The following is an 18,656-nucleotide window of genomic DNA, read 5'->3' as shown; positions in this document are numbered from 1 at the left end:
AGCAGAGTTTGCAGCCTGGCCGAGTGCGCAAGTAGACTTCATCCATATCTTCAGGCACGGCGAAGATCAGCAGCATGGAGAGGAAGCTGCCGAATATAGTTGGGTGTGGGACACGGTCCTGTTTCATTCAATTATTCACTTAGAATCTGTCAGAAGTGGAATCATCAATCTGTACGGTGCAGTACATTTTGCCATGGAAGGAGTGAATGAGACAGGGGAGCTTTAGCAGGCAGCCAATTATCCCCAAATCATATAGTCTCTGCTCTGTTGATGGTGCCGTATGTTTATTGAGATTAATGAAAGGAAGGTGATGAGGTAGACATGTGGCAGAGGGAGCAGATCATGTCCAGAGTAAATCTAGCGACACAAACACCGCACCTTGCTTCCAGCTGCATTTGGCCTGCAAGCAGCTGAAGTGTTTAAAGTATGAAGCCAGTAATGGCTTTCCCAGTGCTGCTATGAGTGAGATATGTCAATAATTGCTGCAGTTTCCACTGTCCACTTTGTTTTCCGATATTGGTTATGATTTTGCATCATGAATCTCCTGTGGGATGGGTTATATCTTCGAGCAGAGAAGTAGCAGGCCACAAATGTTCAGAAACATAGCAATTATATTCGCCAATTTTCATTCATTTATGAATATAAATAATTATACTCAACAATTACCATCGTTTCACAAAGATTAGTACAGTGTTAAATTAAGTTATACGGTGTGGGCGTCGCCGGCTAGGCCATGATATATTGTGCATCGCTAATTGCCCTTCACAAAGTGGCGGTGAACTGCGTGTTTGAAACTCTGCAGTCACTCTGGTGCAGGTACATCGACGATGCTGTTAGGGGGGGGGGGGGGGGGAGTTCCAAGCTTTTGAACCAGCGACAGCGAAGATTCGGCGATATATTTCCAAGTTAGGATAGCGAGTGATTTGGAGGGGAATTTCCAGGTGGTGATCTTCCCATGTGTCAGCTGCCTTGTCCTTCTGGGTACAGAAGGTGTTTCAAAGGAGACTTGCTGCATTCCTGCAGTGCATCTTGTGGATGGTACATTATTGTCATTGTTCGTCGCTGATGGATGGAATGCGCGTTCACACATAATGTGACAATCAATCGGTTTGCTTTGGTTTGGATGGTGTCGAGATTCTTAAATGTTGTAGGAGCTGTACCAGCCAGGCAACTGCAGACTATTTAATCTCACCCCTGACTTGTGTCTTGTAGACGGTGAACAGGCTTTGGGATTCACGAGGTGAGATACTCTCCGCAGGTTTCCTAGCCCCTGACCGGATCTTGTAGCGTCAGCATTGATATGGCCAGTCCAGTACAATTTCTGGTCAATGGTAACCCCAATGTATTGATCATGCGGGATTCAGCTATGGCAATATTAGTAGATTTCAAGTGATGGTTAGATTCTATTTTGCTAGAGATGGTCATTGTTTAGCACTTCCATGCCGAATATTCCCAATTTCACAATTCACAAAGTTAAATAATTATATAACTCAATTATCATCAACTCACAAAAATAAAGAATTATGTTCACAAATTGTCATCAATCCACAACATAAATAGTTATATTCACCAGCTATAATCGGCATTTGGTTTTTTACAACTGTAAATGCAATTCATTCAAGGGAGGTGGATTTGAGACGAGGAAGTGATCAGCCATGGTGATTAAATGGCGGTGTGGTCTCGAATGGCTGAATTCCCAACTTCTGCTCCTAATTCCTATGTTCCTATGCTTAACATACTTTATTGAGATAAAAATTTAGTTCAGATAGCATTGACCATTCTGTCACCAAGATGTCACATCTATCCCAGAATTCAATGTAAAATGGGATTAAACCACACCGAGGATAATGTGCAGCTCCCCAGCAGCCACTGCGCTGTTTTGGCAAGTAATCTCCTCCTCGTCATACAGAAACTCCAGACTGGAGTGTGAGATGATTTTTTAAAGTGTCGGTAGAAATTAAAATACCTGTACCTAATGTGACGTCAATGAATCTTTCAATCCCAGTTTGTATTACACTGTTTTGGGAAGTAATTCATCGTCTGCAGCTGTCCACTGTGTTTCACAGTATTTCTCTTTTCACATTAATATGTTTTTAGTCTGGTGTCTTCATTAATTTGGGTAGGGACATCTTGAGTGACTTATTGCACATGAAATGACCTCATGCTCCAAATATTACAACCGTCCCTCCTCAATGTTCCTGCTTTCTGTCTTTGAGATGAAGCTTCGCCATCAGCGGAGAAGAATCACTAGCACCACAGAAATATCTCCAGTTTCCTCTTAGTGACGTCCAGCTCGTCACTTCCCGATAGTCTCGGGATGGAATTCACCCAGGAAAGCTTCAGCCACCGAATATATTAGACTGACACAAATTATAATAGACCTGCTTTAATTTGTGAAGTCATCAAGTGCAAAACCGAGAATGTAGAACAGCATCTTTCAGGACCATCTATCCATCCATCCATCAACCCCATTCACTGATTCCATAATCAAAATGTTCAGGCATCCAGCCAACATCTATCCCTACATCAATGCAGTTACCCCTTTATCTTTTGGGTGGATGGTGGGGAGTGTTAATGCCATTGAGCCAATAATCCAAAGGCCCAAGCTAATTCTGTGGGGACTTGGGTGAAAATCCCACCATGGCCGGTGGTGGAATTTGAGTTCAATTAATAAATCTGGAATACACATTAATGGTGACCATGAAATCCCCTCTGCTTCACCAATGAAGGAAATCTGATATCCCTCCCTGGTCTCATCTACATGTGGCTCCAGTCGGAGAGCAACATGTCTGATTCTTCAGTTCCTTCTGATCTGGTCCAGCAAACCACTCAGTTCAAGAGCAATTAGGGACAGGGATCACACGGTGATCATTCCATGGAAGAATAAAGGGGAAAACACATAGATGTGCATGTTTATCAATTACAAAATGTACCCTCTGTCCGATTGTCTACTTGTATTTCTATCCATCATCACAATGTTATGAGATGTGGGAGAGATCCTCCAGCGGGATATTGCTGCTAAGAGGGGTCAGAGAAGCTGGATAACTCTCCTTTCCATAGAGATGGGAACAGATCAAATAGACTCACAATTTAAAACAGAAAATGATCTCCAGTACTGTTGCTGGGTAGATTTGTTTATAATTAGTCCTCATTGACAATGTTAAGAGTTTGAAGTTGGATTGCAGCCAAGCGGTCAGTATTGAGCAAACAGATCTTTGAAAAAATAAATCCAAATGTTTCCTGTAAACAACATTGAACATTCGAGCCTGCCTGCTGCAGGTGGCTGGATTGCTGCCAAATACTGTGTGGGGCAGATTAACCTGAATATGAATGGACAAAATGAGATTTATCCATTCAAACAATAAATGTTTCAGTCTCACATGAAGTAAACTTTTTAAATGATGATCCATCTAAATAAATATATTCAGTAAATGCTTTGTTCACTCTGAGATTAAACATGATCGGAATATAGTAAACTGACCAGGTGCTATTTAATTTATATTAGTTCCGAGTAAAGGTCACTCTAGTTATTAGTTATTGGTTTGTTAAGAACCTAATGAAGTGAGAGTGAGTGGTGTTGATGGACCCAATCCACAAGCCCAATAAGATGAGGGGAATTGTAAAAAATAAAATAAAATGAATTGAAAGGAAAAAAACTGCCTAAAACCCGGCGGAATTCCTGGAATATTCTCGGAGCTGTTCACTTCATTTAAACGGAGACGTCTCTTATACCTGATCAGCACCGTGTTTCAGTGGAAGAGAAAACATTTATTCTTGTGATATTGTGTATTATGCCACAAAGTCCGGATATCCTGTGTTCCCAACACCGGTGAATGTTAGACAGCCGGTGATCAGTAAAATTAGCGGCAATCATTTGGATGCTGAAGGATAACTTTGCGAATCGCCGAGTCCGTTCTAATTCATTAACATCTCTGTCAAAAGCTGGTGTGAATTTTATGTTTCTCTGTCAACTCACTGCTGTATTATCAGGCAAGCGGCTTCTTTTACCGCTAATGTTCACAGGACTATCTGAGGCTCAGGGACAGTTCGAGAAATATAAGGAGAGACATTGTGTAATGTGAGAGTTTCTTCTTGTCGACAGACCCACATTGAACAATGATAGCCACCCGCACTGTAAATGTAATCACACCATTCATTCCCTCATTTAGTTACATTTCGTCTGATAAATTGTACTTTATTGTTGTAATGGGATAGAGTCCCGGAGTGCTGTAAATCTGACTGACAGACGATTTATTCCCTGATAATGTAATTTAATCTGTTTATGTTCATCCATTTATATTGAAGTGTAGAAATAAAGAGACTTAATATATAATGGAATTAGATTTTACTTAGAGATGCTCAAATATAATTTTCCATTCGGATGAGGATAGACATTACAATGAATCCATTCAGCCAAACAAATATACCGATCTAATGTATTTTTAAAAAATAATCTCCTATAGTAAATCTCTGAGTCCATTCTGTAGGGGGGGGGGGGGGTCCGGGGGGGGGGGGTGGAAGGTGGGACGTGGATCCAGTCGCCGCCTCCACCAGGGAATCAACAGGCGGCGCCTGGAAACCCGCCCCCTTCTGCCGGGTATTTAAATGCCGCTCACTGGGACCCGAATCCAACAGTCCGGGAGCTGGTTTGTTCACTGAGTTCCTGACACAACCATTTCCCCCAAATGACCAGAAGGATGAGGTGGGCCATTTCTCTCAGTTTGTTGCTGACTTTCTTATCCCGTGAGTAGTTTTTATTGTCCAAGTCTCTCACTGTTACTGTCTCAGTGTTAGTCTCTCTCTGGAATGTCCCAGAGTCACCAATCATTTCACCAGCATTAATCCTCGGGCTTTTTGATATATTTTTACAGGTGTCCAGTCGGAGGTTGTGTTGACTCAGCCAGAGGCAGAGAGCGGGCGTCCCGGAGGCTCCCTGAGACTGACCTGTAAAACCAGCGGCTTCGATCTTAGCACCGCTTACATGCAGTGGGTCCGACAGGTTCCCGGGCAGGGGCTGGAGTGGCTGCTTCGGTACTATAGTTCATCCAACAACAACTACGCTCCAGGAATTCAGAATCGATTTACTCCTTCCAAAGACACTTCAAACAACATCTTCTCTTTGGCCATGACGAACCTGAAGACCGAAGACACCGCCATCTATTACTGTGCAAGACACCACAGCGAGAGGAACCAGGGCTGGGCCCGCACAAGAACAGCTCGAGAGGGAATTCAGCAACTTGCAGCTTAACCTGAAGGTTAGCACTTGATCCAAATGTAATATTAATGTCAGTGATCAAAGTCAAAACACAAGCTGCTTCTTACATAACTGACACAGCGAAAATTAAACTGTAAAACCAAACAAACCAATCGATCAAAAAGGAGGAGCTTTTGTCTGTTGATGTTTACTGTTAGCATTTTCAGCAAATACAGACTTAGATACTCCTCGTTGTATTATTTCTGATACTTGGAGAAAGTGTATGTACATTGGATTTTATAAACTGCCGTTAAATTGTAAATTAGATCAGAAGTAAACGTCTATTTGATGTGAATATTGAGCGGCAGGACTGATCAGAGAGTGAGTGCAGTTTTTGTGCGGGTGTCTGTCACTGTGACTCCAGTGGGCCACAGTGCTGTGCACAGCGACATCCTCATACAAAAACCTCAGTGAAAGAGTTTGCTCAAATTGGTGATCAGGGCCACAGCAGGATTGTCAATGTAAATGAACTTTAAATAAAACAAAGTATTAGTTTATAAAAAGGTGTAAAAATCTTCCACTTTATCTCTGTTGACCGACACGCTAAATCTGCACAGAGGGTTTAAAAGTGTTGCGATCCTCTTTATAAATTTAATGAACAGGACAAGCTGAAATAACTCACCCATTCGCTCTTGGAAGAGACAGAGTTAGGTTTTTGAGAGCGCAGTGAAATGAAATCTCTGTATTTTACAGTTAACAGTCTGCCGCAGTATTTGACACGCTGTGTCTCACTGTGATACCTGGCACAGCAGTTACTGTCAATACAAAAAGCCCCTCAGCACTAATTAACTGAAGCTGGCTCTGTGCTCGCTTTTACAATCCATCTTTATTCACAGTGAAGCATTATTTATGTCCAGCTCTGACAAAATAATAAGAATTAATGTGGAAAATTGGTGGTCGTAATTGAGTCACAGTTGGTGTTCTCAATAACATTTCCATGTCTGTGAAATATAAAACATTCGGTCATTTATGAAGAGAGAACTGTATCCACAAATATTAATATAATTTCCTGAAAATAAATCGTGAATTTTCTTTGCCGCTGGTTTGTGAATATTTAAAATAATGGCGGATTTATATCTATTTTGTGCAGGTGCGGTTATTGTATGGAGCTGTCCAGGGAATGTGACACTGTGACTACTTCGACTACTGGGGGCAAGGCACCATGGTGACGGTGACTGCAGGTAAGAACCATTCCGTCATTTACCAACTGTTTTATATTTTTCTGCCTTTTCAAACTCCATTCGTTCACTGAAATGTGTTTTGGTGGATCATGTATTGCGATGTTGTTGCAATGATTCATTTGATTCTGCTGAAAAGGGGTTATAGAATCCCGCGGTTTCTTGACAGAAAGATGCTGCTGAGGCATTCAGTCCCTGGTTGCTGTGATTTGGTGTTTATTTGCTGAGGATACTGTGTGGCTGGGTTACTTTAAATACAAAACGTCTGTTTTTACGATGTTTATTCTTGGTTCTATCTAAGTGGCTGCAGTTTGTACCGTCTTCTGCCCAAGTGTTTGAGATCTAACCCAACATTGTCAAAATGTGCTAAAGTTTCTGTATTATCTTATTGAACATGTTCTGCTTACTTGAAGTGCTGATGATATTATTCAAGTTTTCTGATTAGTTTACCTGTTCATTCATTTGATGACATGAGGGTTGGTGCATTCTAAATTGAGATTTTCTTGCAATATTACATTTGATACTTTTGGAAATGTTTGCAGAATTGAGCTGCTTCTCCATGATGTTTCATTCCTTCAGTGATGTGATTTGGTGTTTTTCTGCTGAGGAATATTTTTGGGTGACTTTGAGTAGGAAAGTTTGTGAAACGGTTTGGCGTGTCTGTATTGTATCAACTCGGTGACACTGAGCGGTTCCACGTTTTGTGATTGAATGCAAAGAGTTTACGTGTTTGAAACTGCTTGTCGCAGGATTGTAGACAGAGAACAGGGAGGCTGTTACTGCATCGTGAAAAAAAGTGAAAATTGTAGATTAAACTAAGCAACGTGTTATACAAATCCTTTCCGAGCACAAGTAGTTGCTGGAATCAGTTTGCCGTTTGTGCAATGTTTAATCTCGGTGGCATCTGATGGTTGCAGCTTTTACCGTCTACTGCAAACATGAAAAACATTTAAATGTGTTTGAAAAATGACTCAATATGAAAAAAATTGTTAACGTTTCAATATTTATTTGTTGTTAATATTCCAGTACCTCGCAATGCTATTGCTGTTATTCCAGGTTTCTGTGTAGTTTAGTAATTCATACATGTGGTTACAAGCTGGTTTGCTGGGTTCGATATTGATATTTTCTTGCAATATAAAGTTTGATTCTGTTCAATGTAGAGTTAAGTTGCTTCTCCATGAAACGGGTTTCAGTCCTTCATTGGTGTGATTTAGTGTTTTGTTCAGCTAAGGAGATTGTGTATCTGAGTGACTTTAAATGATTAAGATCTGTGAAACGGTTTAGCGTTTCTGCATTGTTTAAACTCGGCGACACTGAGCGGTTACACGTTTTCTGGTTGAACGCAAACAGTCTAGGCGTTTGAAAATGCTTGAAGGGCGATTGTACGGAGAAAACAGCCAGTTTTAAGAAAATAATCCAATAAAGATATGTTGATGCCTTTTGTAATTTTAACTGATGCTTCCAGATTGAACGAAATAATGACTGAAACGCCCATGCAGAACATAATAACATTTATATAATTCAAACAATTGCAATGCGGTGATACAACTCCAAATTAACCAAAAGTTATTTTATATTAATATAATTCATCATTAATCACCTTTCACAATCCTGCTGTGATCTGCACGAGGTTAACATGACCGGACAGGTTTCTAGGCTGGAAATACTTTGTAATTCCAGTTATTCTATTATTTCTGTGCCGCTGCAACCATATTATTCCTTCACTGTAATTTGTAGTTGGATAGCGAGGTAATTATCACTAATCTAACCTTAAATAGTTTTCTGTGATGTGGAAGTCGTTGCCAATCAAGGAATTGTTCCGATGATTTTATTTGTATTGTAGGAAAGTTCAGATTGCATATGGCAAGAGATTGAAAATTAAAAGCTTGAATGTCAAACCGATGTATTTATTTACAAAAGGTTAACAGGAGCTTTGCATTTTATAATGACATCCTGTCTCCCACGGCTGTGCTTTTCACACAATAGAATTACAGGAATAACAGATGATAGGAAAGAAAGAATGATTCTATCTTAGCTTTAGGCTTAAATTTTATTAAATGCTAAATTCAACAACAAATTCTCGACTCCATTTGCACATAATGGGTCAGTTTTGCAAATAATTTGAATAAATATTACTGAGCTGTTCTCGTTACATTCGTTACTGTCTGAGAACAGATGGAATTTATGATTTATCAATGCGTTCAGAAAGGCGCTTATTTTACACATTTGTAGGTCGAATAGGGCAATTGGAGTAAAAAAATTAAAATGTGAATATAGTCAATTAAATGTTAAGATGTTTCCATCCAGTAATTTGGAGTTTATTGTTCAACATTGTTTTAATGTCAGGTTGTTTTAATTAAATCTCAATTTTTTCATAAAGCTCTGGGTAAAAACAAATTGAAGATTATTGAATGCTATTTTTATTATATTTATTATATAGTACAGATAATCTAATAAAAAAATTAGCTGACAATTAACAATAACGTACAATACAATATCAATGATAATTAATTCAACATAAATGACCTCCTAGAATTGAATTGTATACTGGCGTGCAATATCTCAAAGGTTTTAGAGAATTTTAATAATATCTGAAATGAATTTAGGAAACAATACATGTCTATACACTGCTGTGTTCAGCTCAATTATTTTGCTGATTACATTCTTTTGCCCTGATTCTTTTGCTGATTACATTTAATTGTGTTTTTAGATCATATCAGTGGGTAATGTGAATATTTCCTGGTTTGTTTAATTATCGCCCTGACACTGAGTCTCTGTTATGTCATTAATCTACCCTGAATCTGTATTATTTAATCTGCTCATTTTCAGCAAAACTACTTTCTGCCCAATCATCGAGATTTGAGACAGAGAGAAATAGTTAAAAGGCGAATGCAGTTTTGAAATTAATGTCAGTTTAATTTAAAATAAGTCACTAAATTATTGTTGTCGGAGGTTGACCATTGATAAATCAGAATTAAATAGTTTCATGAAATTGACAGGTTGAACAGATCGATCTGCTGGAACTCGATTGTTGCCATTTATGTCTGTTCAGTTTCTGTGCGCGGGGTCACTGTGCTGGGACCAGGAATCTTCCTGACTGGTTGTAAATCTTCTGCTTCATTTTCCAGTATTTCAGGGAGTGCAATTTGATCAAGTCTTTCAATAAAACTTGTATCTGTGTGAAATGTGGAAATTGTACTTGATGTTTGACTAGGCGACTCAGGAAGGGGATTCCAAACCCAGATTGTGACAGTCAGAAAGAATTCAGCAACGCCAGACAGACTGTAGGTGGAGATTTGGTTGATTTTTAAGCAGTGATATATCGGTCTTGGGAATTTTCGATTAGGCAATGCAGAGAGCGATTTATTGGGTTACATTCCATGCAGTCCTTGATCTATTTAATGGGTCAGTGCAGCGGAGAAATCCCTTTGCATTTTATTTTTAATCCTATCCTAGGATTTTGGAGGCGCTGGCAAGGCCAGAATTTATTATATGTGCCTAATTGTCCCCTGGGAAAGTTTAGATGTGAGGCATCCTTGAATAGCTGCAGTCCATGTGGCGGAGGTATATCTGCAATATTGTCAGGGAGGGAGTTCCAGAATTTTGACTCAGCGACAGTGAAGGAATGGCGGTATATTTCCAAATCAGGATGGTGAGTGTCTTGGAAGGGAACTTGCAGGTTTTGGTGCACCCATACATCATCACAAACACATATACACTCTCACTCTCTCACGCACACATTCTCTCACATCCTCACACAAACTCATTCTCTCACACACATAATCACAATACTTCTTTCAAACAAACACACTGTCTCACACACAATCACACTCTCTCAATCTCACTCTCAGACACACTGTGACGATCTCGCTCACGCACACACATTCGCTCACACGCTCTCTCGCTCACACACGCGCTATCTCACATGCACTTTCTTTCACCAAATCTCTCTCATGTACCTTGCCTCTCACTCACACACACTCTCAAACACACAGACCCTCTCTCTCCCTCACATACATGTATAATCGCTCTTCAAACGTAGCATTTTTTTCTTTCAGGTTCTCTCTCACACACATTCCCTCGTACACACATACACAATATCTCAGGCGCACACAACTCGCCAACACATTATTACTCTCACAGGTGCACCCTGGCACATGCCCCGCATTTACAAAGTCTCGCACCCACCCTCTTTCACACGTCTTCACTCACAGATCCTCACCCTTCCTCGCTCACACACCCTCACTCACCCACATTCCCTCATACACCCTTACTCAGCCACCCTCACCAGACGCACCCACTCTCTGTCACCCACTATCACTCACCCTCATTTACTCCCTCACCCTCACTCACCCACGCTCACTGACTCCCCCTCATTCATTCACCCACTACACTCACTCACCAGCAATCAACCCCCGGACTCACCCCGGGAGCCGAGGAAAGTGCAGAGAGCCGTGGAAAGACTCCGGAGCCGAGAGAAAGCGCCGAGGCGGTGGAAAAGAGCAAAGAGGCGGCGAAAAGGCAGAGTTGGGAGGAAAGCATCGAGATGCAGGGGAAAGGACAGAAATGCAGGGGAATAGACCGAGATGCAGCGGAACACACAGAGAGTCGTAGAAAAGGACAAAGAGTTGGAAAGAAGTGGAGAGAGCAAGGGAAAGGTGCAGAGAGCAGGGTGGGGGGTGGGGGGGGGGGTGCGAGGGGCGGGGGGGGGGCGAGTGCGGGGAGCCGGGGGAACTGCAGTGAGCCAAGGGGGGAGGGGGTGCAGGGTACCGGGGGAAGTGCAGAGAGCCGGGGGCGGGGGCGGGGTGGGGGGGGGGGGGGTAGTGCAGGGAGCCGGGGAGGGGGGGGGGGAGGTGCAGGGAGCCGGGGGAAGGTGCAGAGAGCCGGGGGAAGACGCAGAGAGCTGGGGAAAGATGCAGGGAGTAGGGTGAAGGAGCACAGAGCCGGGGGAAGTGCAGAGAGCCGGAAGAAAGTCCATGGAGTCGGCGATAAGCGATAAGAATCGGGGTAAAGCGCACAGTGCTGGCAAAAGGCTCAAAAAGCCCGCACAAAGTGCCAGGGACCGGGAAAAGCACAAAGAACTGGGAAAAGTGCAGCACACCTGGTCAAAGCGCAAAGAGCAGGAAGAAAATGCAAAGTCGAGAGAAAGTGCAGAGATGCGGAGGAAAGCGCAGAGAGCCGTGGAAAAGAGCAGAGCTAAACGAAAGTGAAGGGACCAGGAGAAAGGTACAGAAATCCAGCGGGAACCGCAGAGAGATGGGGGACGCACAGGGAGCGCGGGGCGGGGTGCGGAGGGATTGCAGACAGCCCGGTCTCAGTGACAGGCGGAATGTGGAGTTAACACCACAATCAGCACAGCCAGGAGCTTATTGAATGGGGGAGTAGACTCGACGGACTGAATGGCCGACTCCCCCATGGTCCTAAAATTAGAGAATGTTGCAACTACTCAAATGTAGAACCTTATTGTAATTATATAAAGGTGCATTCAGAAGATATTTTTGAAGCAAAGCCACTATTCTCTGGTTTGGGGAATGGGGGTAGTGAAATGGAGAGAGGAGGGGGGATCAGTCAGTTTGAACAAAGGGAATTTCCCAAAACTGCAAAGATACAAATGAAGAGACAACATTTTTAACACAAATTGATTGTGACGTACACAGCCCGGTTAGCTGGATTGTGACGTACGCAGCTCAGTTAGCTGGATTGTGACGTACGCAGCTCAGTGAGCTGGATTGTGACGTACACAGCTCAGTTAGCTGGATTGTGACGTACGCAGCTCAGTGAGCTGGATTGTCACGTACACAGCTCAGTTAGCTGCATTGTGACAGATACAGCTCAGTTAGCTGGATTGTGATGTACGCAGCATTGTTTGCTGGACTGTGACCTACGCAGCTCAGTTAGCTGGATTGTGACGTACACACCTCAGTTAGCTGCATTGTGACGTACACAGTTAGCTAGAATGTGACTTCCACAGCTCAGTTAGCTGCATTGTGACGTACACAGCTCAGTTAGCTGCATTGTGACGTACACAGTTCAGTTAGCTGGATTGTGACGTACATAGCTCAGTTAGCTGCATTGTGACGTACACAGCTCAGTTAGCTGCATTGTGACGTACACCTCGGTCAGTTTGCTGCATTGTGACGTATACAGCTCAGTTAGCTGCATTGTGACATACGCAGCTCAGTTAGCTGGATTGTGACGTACACAGCATTGTTTGCTGGATTCTGACCTACGCAGCTCAGTTAGCTGGATTGTGACGTACACAGCTCAGTTAGCTGGATGGCTGGTTTGTGATGAAGAGCGATCCCAACAGCGCGGGTTCAATTGCTGCACCGGCTGAGGTTATTCATAAAGACCCCCATTCTCAACCTTGCCCCTCGCCTGATGTGTGGTGACCCTCAGGTTAAATCACCACCAGTCAGCTCTCAGAAGGAGAGAGCAATCTCCGGGACTATGGCCTCATTTACATTTTATATCACATGGTGGCTGAAATAATGGGGGAAACCCTCTGCTCCCCTCGTTCAATCCAATCAAAGTTACACCATTCAGATTACATCAAACTGTGTTTTTTTCGATAGAGACAGAGAAAGAGATGTGAGTTTCTAAAGATGGGACAAAACGTAGGTGATTCTCAATGATATAACTGATAGAATATTCAATGTGGATGTAGGATTTAATTGGTAAATGTTAGGATAAACTCATAGTTCTTGTCAAATTATGAAATGTTTGGTTACTTATAAATCACAAATACCAGTGTCTAACTTGTTGGATCGGCCATTCTCTCCCAGCAACACCGTCTCCGCCCACTCTCTACAGCCTGGTCTCCTCCTGTCAGCAACACAACGCCGATGGCTCCGTGACCTTCGGCTGTTTGGCGATGGACTACTCCCCAGAAATCTCCAGCCTGACCTGGAAGAAAGATGGGCAGCTGATCACCACTGGAGTTAAGAAATACCCGTCAGTGAGAAACAAGAAGGGGACATACACCCTGAGCAGCCAATTAACCATCACCGAGTCAGAGGGGGGATGCAGCAAAATCAGCTGTGAGGTTCGACACAGCGGCTCAGACAAGAGCATTGGAATGGAATGTAAGTGTTGTGGAATCTGTGAGAAATAGAAAACCTATGATTATCTTCTATAGGGTATTGGAGTTAACTCATTTGTAATACTCTGCATATTCCTGATCCCTGGGAAATCCAGCTTAGTGTCTATTGACCACAAACATTTTTTAAAGCATATGAACTCATTTGTTTATCAATTTCTTCTGCAAGAAATGTCTAATTGTGTTTCTTGAAGGTCCCAGAATTTATGCTCCAAATGTTCTCCTCACCGTGAGTTCCAGTGAAGAAATCACAAGACAGAAATTTGCAACCATTGTCTGTTCAATCAACGATTTCCAGCCAAAGTCAATGACGGTGAAGTGGCTGAAGAATGGACAACCCATGGGTTCAGGATTTGTCACCTCGCCCCCCTGTGAAGTGAACGGGAACTTCTCGGCGAGCAGTCGGCTGACAGTCTCCGCTGGGGAATGGTTCAGCAAAGCGGTCTATACCTGCCAGGTCACTCATCAAGAGGTCACCCAAAGTCGCAACATCACCGCGTCTGGTAAGAGACACAAACAGAGGAAACAATAAATCATCCTGCACTCTGATGTTAATCAAAATCAGGAATTTACTTAAGTTAGTACAAAGCACAGAATAATTTCTAATTTACTGCCATGTAGTTTGTGTTTCATTCTGATGTAAGAGCTGCATTTGGATTGCTCACCATTCAGGACTTGATCAGGATAGAAATAAATGTTTCCCTCAAATTTGAAGTAATTTAGTGAGTGAGGTGGACTCGATGTCAGCTTCATCCTGAGACAGCTGATTATATTTGAGCGGCAGTGGGTGTCTGAAACACTTAACTGATAACAGCTCCGGGGGAAAGTGTTGGAAGGTTCATCCAACCTATTTATGGATCAGCCTTCAGTACTGCGTTCCTGAGATCAGGAATGGAATATTGGCATTGGGAATGCTGCAACACTGGTTCGTTAGCATGGTATCGGGACTGACCATATTTCACAATGAGAGTAGTTTTCACAGACCAAACTGGTTTTCCATTGTGTACAGAAGATTAAAGGCGATCATTAGAAGTTGTTATTTCGAATTGATTTATTCCCAGTTGGAGAGAGAAGGCTGAATACCGCTGTCCTGATTCTGAAGATCAAACTTGGGTTGATTTCTACTTTTTTCATTCACAGATCCTTCCCTTTGCACTGTTGCCTCAGTAACAATACTGCCACCACAAATAGAACAGGTCTTACTGGAGGCGACAGTAACCTTAACCTGCGTCATTTCGAATGCTCCTTATGGGGTCAACGTGTCCTGGAGTGAAGCGAAGAAGCCGCTGAAATCAGAGATTGCCGACCAGCCTGGGGCAGATACTGAGAGTGTGGTCAGCAAATTAAACATCTCGACACAAGCCTGGCTGAGTGGGGCTGTGTTTGACTGTGTGGCGAGCCATCAGGACCTGCCAACTCCTTTAAGAATTTCAATCCACAAAAAAATAGGTGAGCGGTGAGACTGAAGCAATAAGTGAGTCATTGTGTCTATTTCTAGTGTCAGTGCAGCGGTCAGTATTTAGCATTCAGGGTATTTATGGTCCATTCTGATTGGTAATTCCACTAACTAAATACTCGGGGCATTTAGAGTTTAAGGGGGAAATTGATATGCAGATGAATGAACAATGAATTGAAAACAGTGATATTGGGTTTAGATGGAGCGAGACCATAGACCACAAGACTTAGGAGCAGACGTTGGCCATTGGGCCCATCAACACCGGTCCAGCCTGCAGTGAGGTCATGACTGATCTGATGTGATAATCTTCAACTCCTCTTTCCCGACTTATCCCCATATCGCTTGACGCCTTTACTGATTTAAAATCTGTCTCTCTCAACCTTGAACATACTGAACAACCCAGAATCTACAGCCCCCGGGTTAAATAATTCCACAGCTTCACTACTCTCTGAGAGAGGAAATTCCTTCTCATCTCTATTAAATAGGCGAACCCTTACATTGTGATCCTGCTTGCTGCTCCTAGACGCTCTCACAAGGGAGAAGAACCCCTCAGTGTCTATCCTACGAAGGTCCCTGAGAATCATTCATGTCTCGATTAGGTCGTCTTCATTCCTCTAAACTCCAATAAGTAAAACCCAGCCTACTTAACCTCAGCTCATAAGAAAATCCCTCCATACTCGGGTTCAACATCGTGATCCTTCTCTGGACTGCCTTCAAAACCAATCTGTCTTCCTTAGATAAGGGTGCCAAAACTATTCAAAGCATATCAGGTATAGTCTCACTAAATAATAATAATCGCTTATTGTCACAAGTAGGTTTGAATGAAGTTACTGAAAATTGCCCGTAGTCGCCTCATTCCGGCGCCTGTTTGGGGAGGCCGCTACGGGAATGCCGTGTATAGTTTTAGCCAGACTTCCCCACGTTTATATTCGATTCCCATTGAAATAAATGTCAACATTCAATTTGTCTCCATGTTACCTGCAGAACTTGCTTTTTGTGGTTACTGCACGAGGACCCCCAATTCCCCCGTTACTTCAGCTTTCTCCATCTAAATAATATTCCGTTTTGTTCCTCCTCTTACCAAAGTGTCTAACCTCACATTTTCCAACATTCTGTTCCATCTGCCAAGTTTTTACTCCAGATTAAAGTCCAACAGGTTTGTTCTGAATCACTAGCTTTCGGAGCGCTGCTCCTTCCTCAGGTGAGGAAGGAGCAGCGCTCCGAAAGCTAGTGATTCGAAACAAACCTGTTGGACTTTAACCTGGTGTTGTAAGACCTCTTACTGTGCTCACCCCAGTCCAACGCCGGCATCTCCACATCAAGTTTTTACTCAGTAACTAAAGCTGTCTCTGTCCCTCTGTGGATTTTCTGTGATCCTCACCACTTGCCTTTCTACCTATTTTTTGTCATCTGCAAACGTGGGTATAGAACATTCATTTATTAAACACAGTTTTGAAATTCATGTAAATTACATGTACTGGCCCCCCTCTCTCGCCTTCTCGTTATCACCTCAAATAAGGGCAATACATTTGTCAGGCAATGATTCCCCCTTCACGAAGCCGTGCTGACTCTGTTTGATTATATTAAGTATGTTTAAATGCTCAGCGATTGAATGCGTTATAATGGACTCTAACCGTTTCCCACTGACAGATGTTAAGGTCACTGGCCTATAGTTACCTGTTTTTGTCTCCCTCCCTTTTGAATAAGGGTGTTACATTGGCAGTTTTCCAATCCTCTTGGGGTAAGGTGGGGGGAGTCTGGTGTGGAGTTTATACACCCGCACAGAACAGGCGGGCCGAATGGCCTGTTTCACTGCTGTACACTTTCTGAAACCATCATATCCAACATCCATAAATTCTCAGGGGAAAGGCTTGTGTCCACCTCAGCTCCGAGCTGGGAAACCGGACAGATCCCAAAGTGGGAAATGGAAACCTTTAAAATCCAACACAAAACACATTTCTCTCACATCTAACCCGCGGTTCCATTGTCTCCGGAATTCCCCATTTTACTGACATTTTTGTACATTTTCTGCAGATCCCAATCCGCGGGAACCGTCCGTCTCTGTCCTACTGCCCTCGGCTGAAGACGTCTCCGCTCAGAGATTCGTCTCCCTCAGCTGCTTAGTGAGAGGTTTCTCCCCCCGAGAGATCTTCGTCAAGTGGACCGTCAATGACAAGCAGGTGAATCCCGGGAACTACAAGAACACCGAGGTGATGGCCGAGAACGGCAATAGCTCCTTCTTCATGTACAGCCTGTTATCCATTGCAGCGGAGGAGTGGGCCAGCGGCGCTTCTTACTCCTGTGTGGTGGGACATGAAGCCACCCCCTTGAAGATCATCAACAGAACGGTTGATAAATCCAGCGGTAAACCCAGTTTTGTGAACATTTCCCTCGCTCTGATGGACACCGTTAATTCATGTCAATGAGAATCTATGGGTTACATGTCTAACTGAAATAAAAATAAAGTATTTTTCCTCCAATTGTGATTTAAATGCACAGCCGCTTAATTAATGGAGCTTCCACTTTGCTGATATCAGATTGGTTTAATGAGACCCGGATTTCTAGAGGTCTCGGCCCCAAGTCTGATACAACCAGTGCTCCCAGCTCAGAAACACCCTGGGTTAGAGACAGAGCACAACTTATTCATAACAGAAGTCAGCAAAATATCTTCACTGACTTTCCCCCCTCTGAGAAGAAATCGGACAATTTCCCATTTCAGACAAACAAACACATCATATTTAGTCCTCAGTGTTCCTGCTTCTCCCATTGTCCGTTCCTTTAAAATTGATGTCAGATTTCATTATCATAGAATTTACAGTGCAGAAGGAGGCCATTCAGCCCATCAAGTCTGCACCGGCTCTTGGAAAGAGCACCCCGCCCAAGGTCAACACCGCCACCCTATCCCCATAACCCAGTAACCCCACCCAACACTAAGGGCAATTTTGGACACTAAGGGCAATTTAGCATGGCCAATACACCTAACCCGCACATCTTTGGACTGTGGGAGGAAACCGGAGCACCCGGAGGAAACCCACGCACACATGGGGAGGATGTTCAGACTCTGCACAGACAGTGACCCAAGCCAGAATCGAACCTGGGACCCTAGAACTGTGAAGCAATTGTGCTATCCACAAGGCTACCGTGCTGCCCCTAATTAATTTAAGATTTAAGTTGCTGTATCATACCCACTGGGAACTGAATTGAGGGTCACACAGAAACATGGACCAACAATCCTCAGTGAAAGAGAGGGGAAAGTGAAATTGTTAATCCACTATACCCCCACTTCACCAGCAGAGAGAGGGGGGGGGAATTAGTTAATCCACTATACCCCCACTTCACCAGCAGAGAGAGGGGGAGGGGCTTTAGTTAATCCTCTGTACCCCCACCTCCCCAATAGAGGGAGGGGCTTTACTTAATACACTCTCTCCCCACTTCCCCAACAAAGAGAGGGGGAGAGGCATTAGTCTCCCCACTTCCCCAGACAAAGAGAGGGGGTGGGGCATTAGTCAATCCACTGTCTCCCCACTTCCCCAACAGAGAGCGAGGGGGGCATTAGTTAACCCACTGTCTCCCCACTTCCCCAACAAAGAGAGGGGGAGGGGCATTAGTCAATCCACTGTCTCCCCACTTCCCCAGACAAAGAGAGGGGGAGGGGCATTAGTTAACCCA

At 43.4% G+C, this 18,656-nt stretch overlaps 1 gene segment (V, D, J or C); it reads left to right on the top strand.

The window, feature by feature from the left end:
* The first annotated feature begins 6,366 nt into the window (after positions 1 to 6,366).
* Positions 6,367 to 17,467, top strand: LOC140419539 (Ig heavy chain C region-like). The segment is given in 5 exon segments: positions 6,367 to 6,435; positions 13,218 to 13,517; positions 13,726 to 14,034; positions 14,672 to 14,980; positions 17,022 to 17,467. Coding segments are annotated over 5 exon segments (1,329 nt in total).
* Positions 17,468 to 18,656: the final 1,189 nt, after the last annotated feature.

The sequence above is a fragment of the Scyliorhinus torazame genome, chromosome 5 (assembly GCF_047496885.1).
Source record: "Scyliorhinus torazame isolate Kashiwa2021f chromosome 5, sScyTor2.1, whole genome shotgun sequence".
NCBI lineage: Eukaryota > Metazoa > Chordata > Chondrichthyes > Carcharhiniformes > Scyliorhinidae > Scyliorhinus > Scyliorhinus torazame.
Note: the sequence above shows the minus strand (reverse complement) of the source record. Positions and strands in the feature narration are given on the sequence as shown.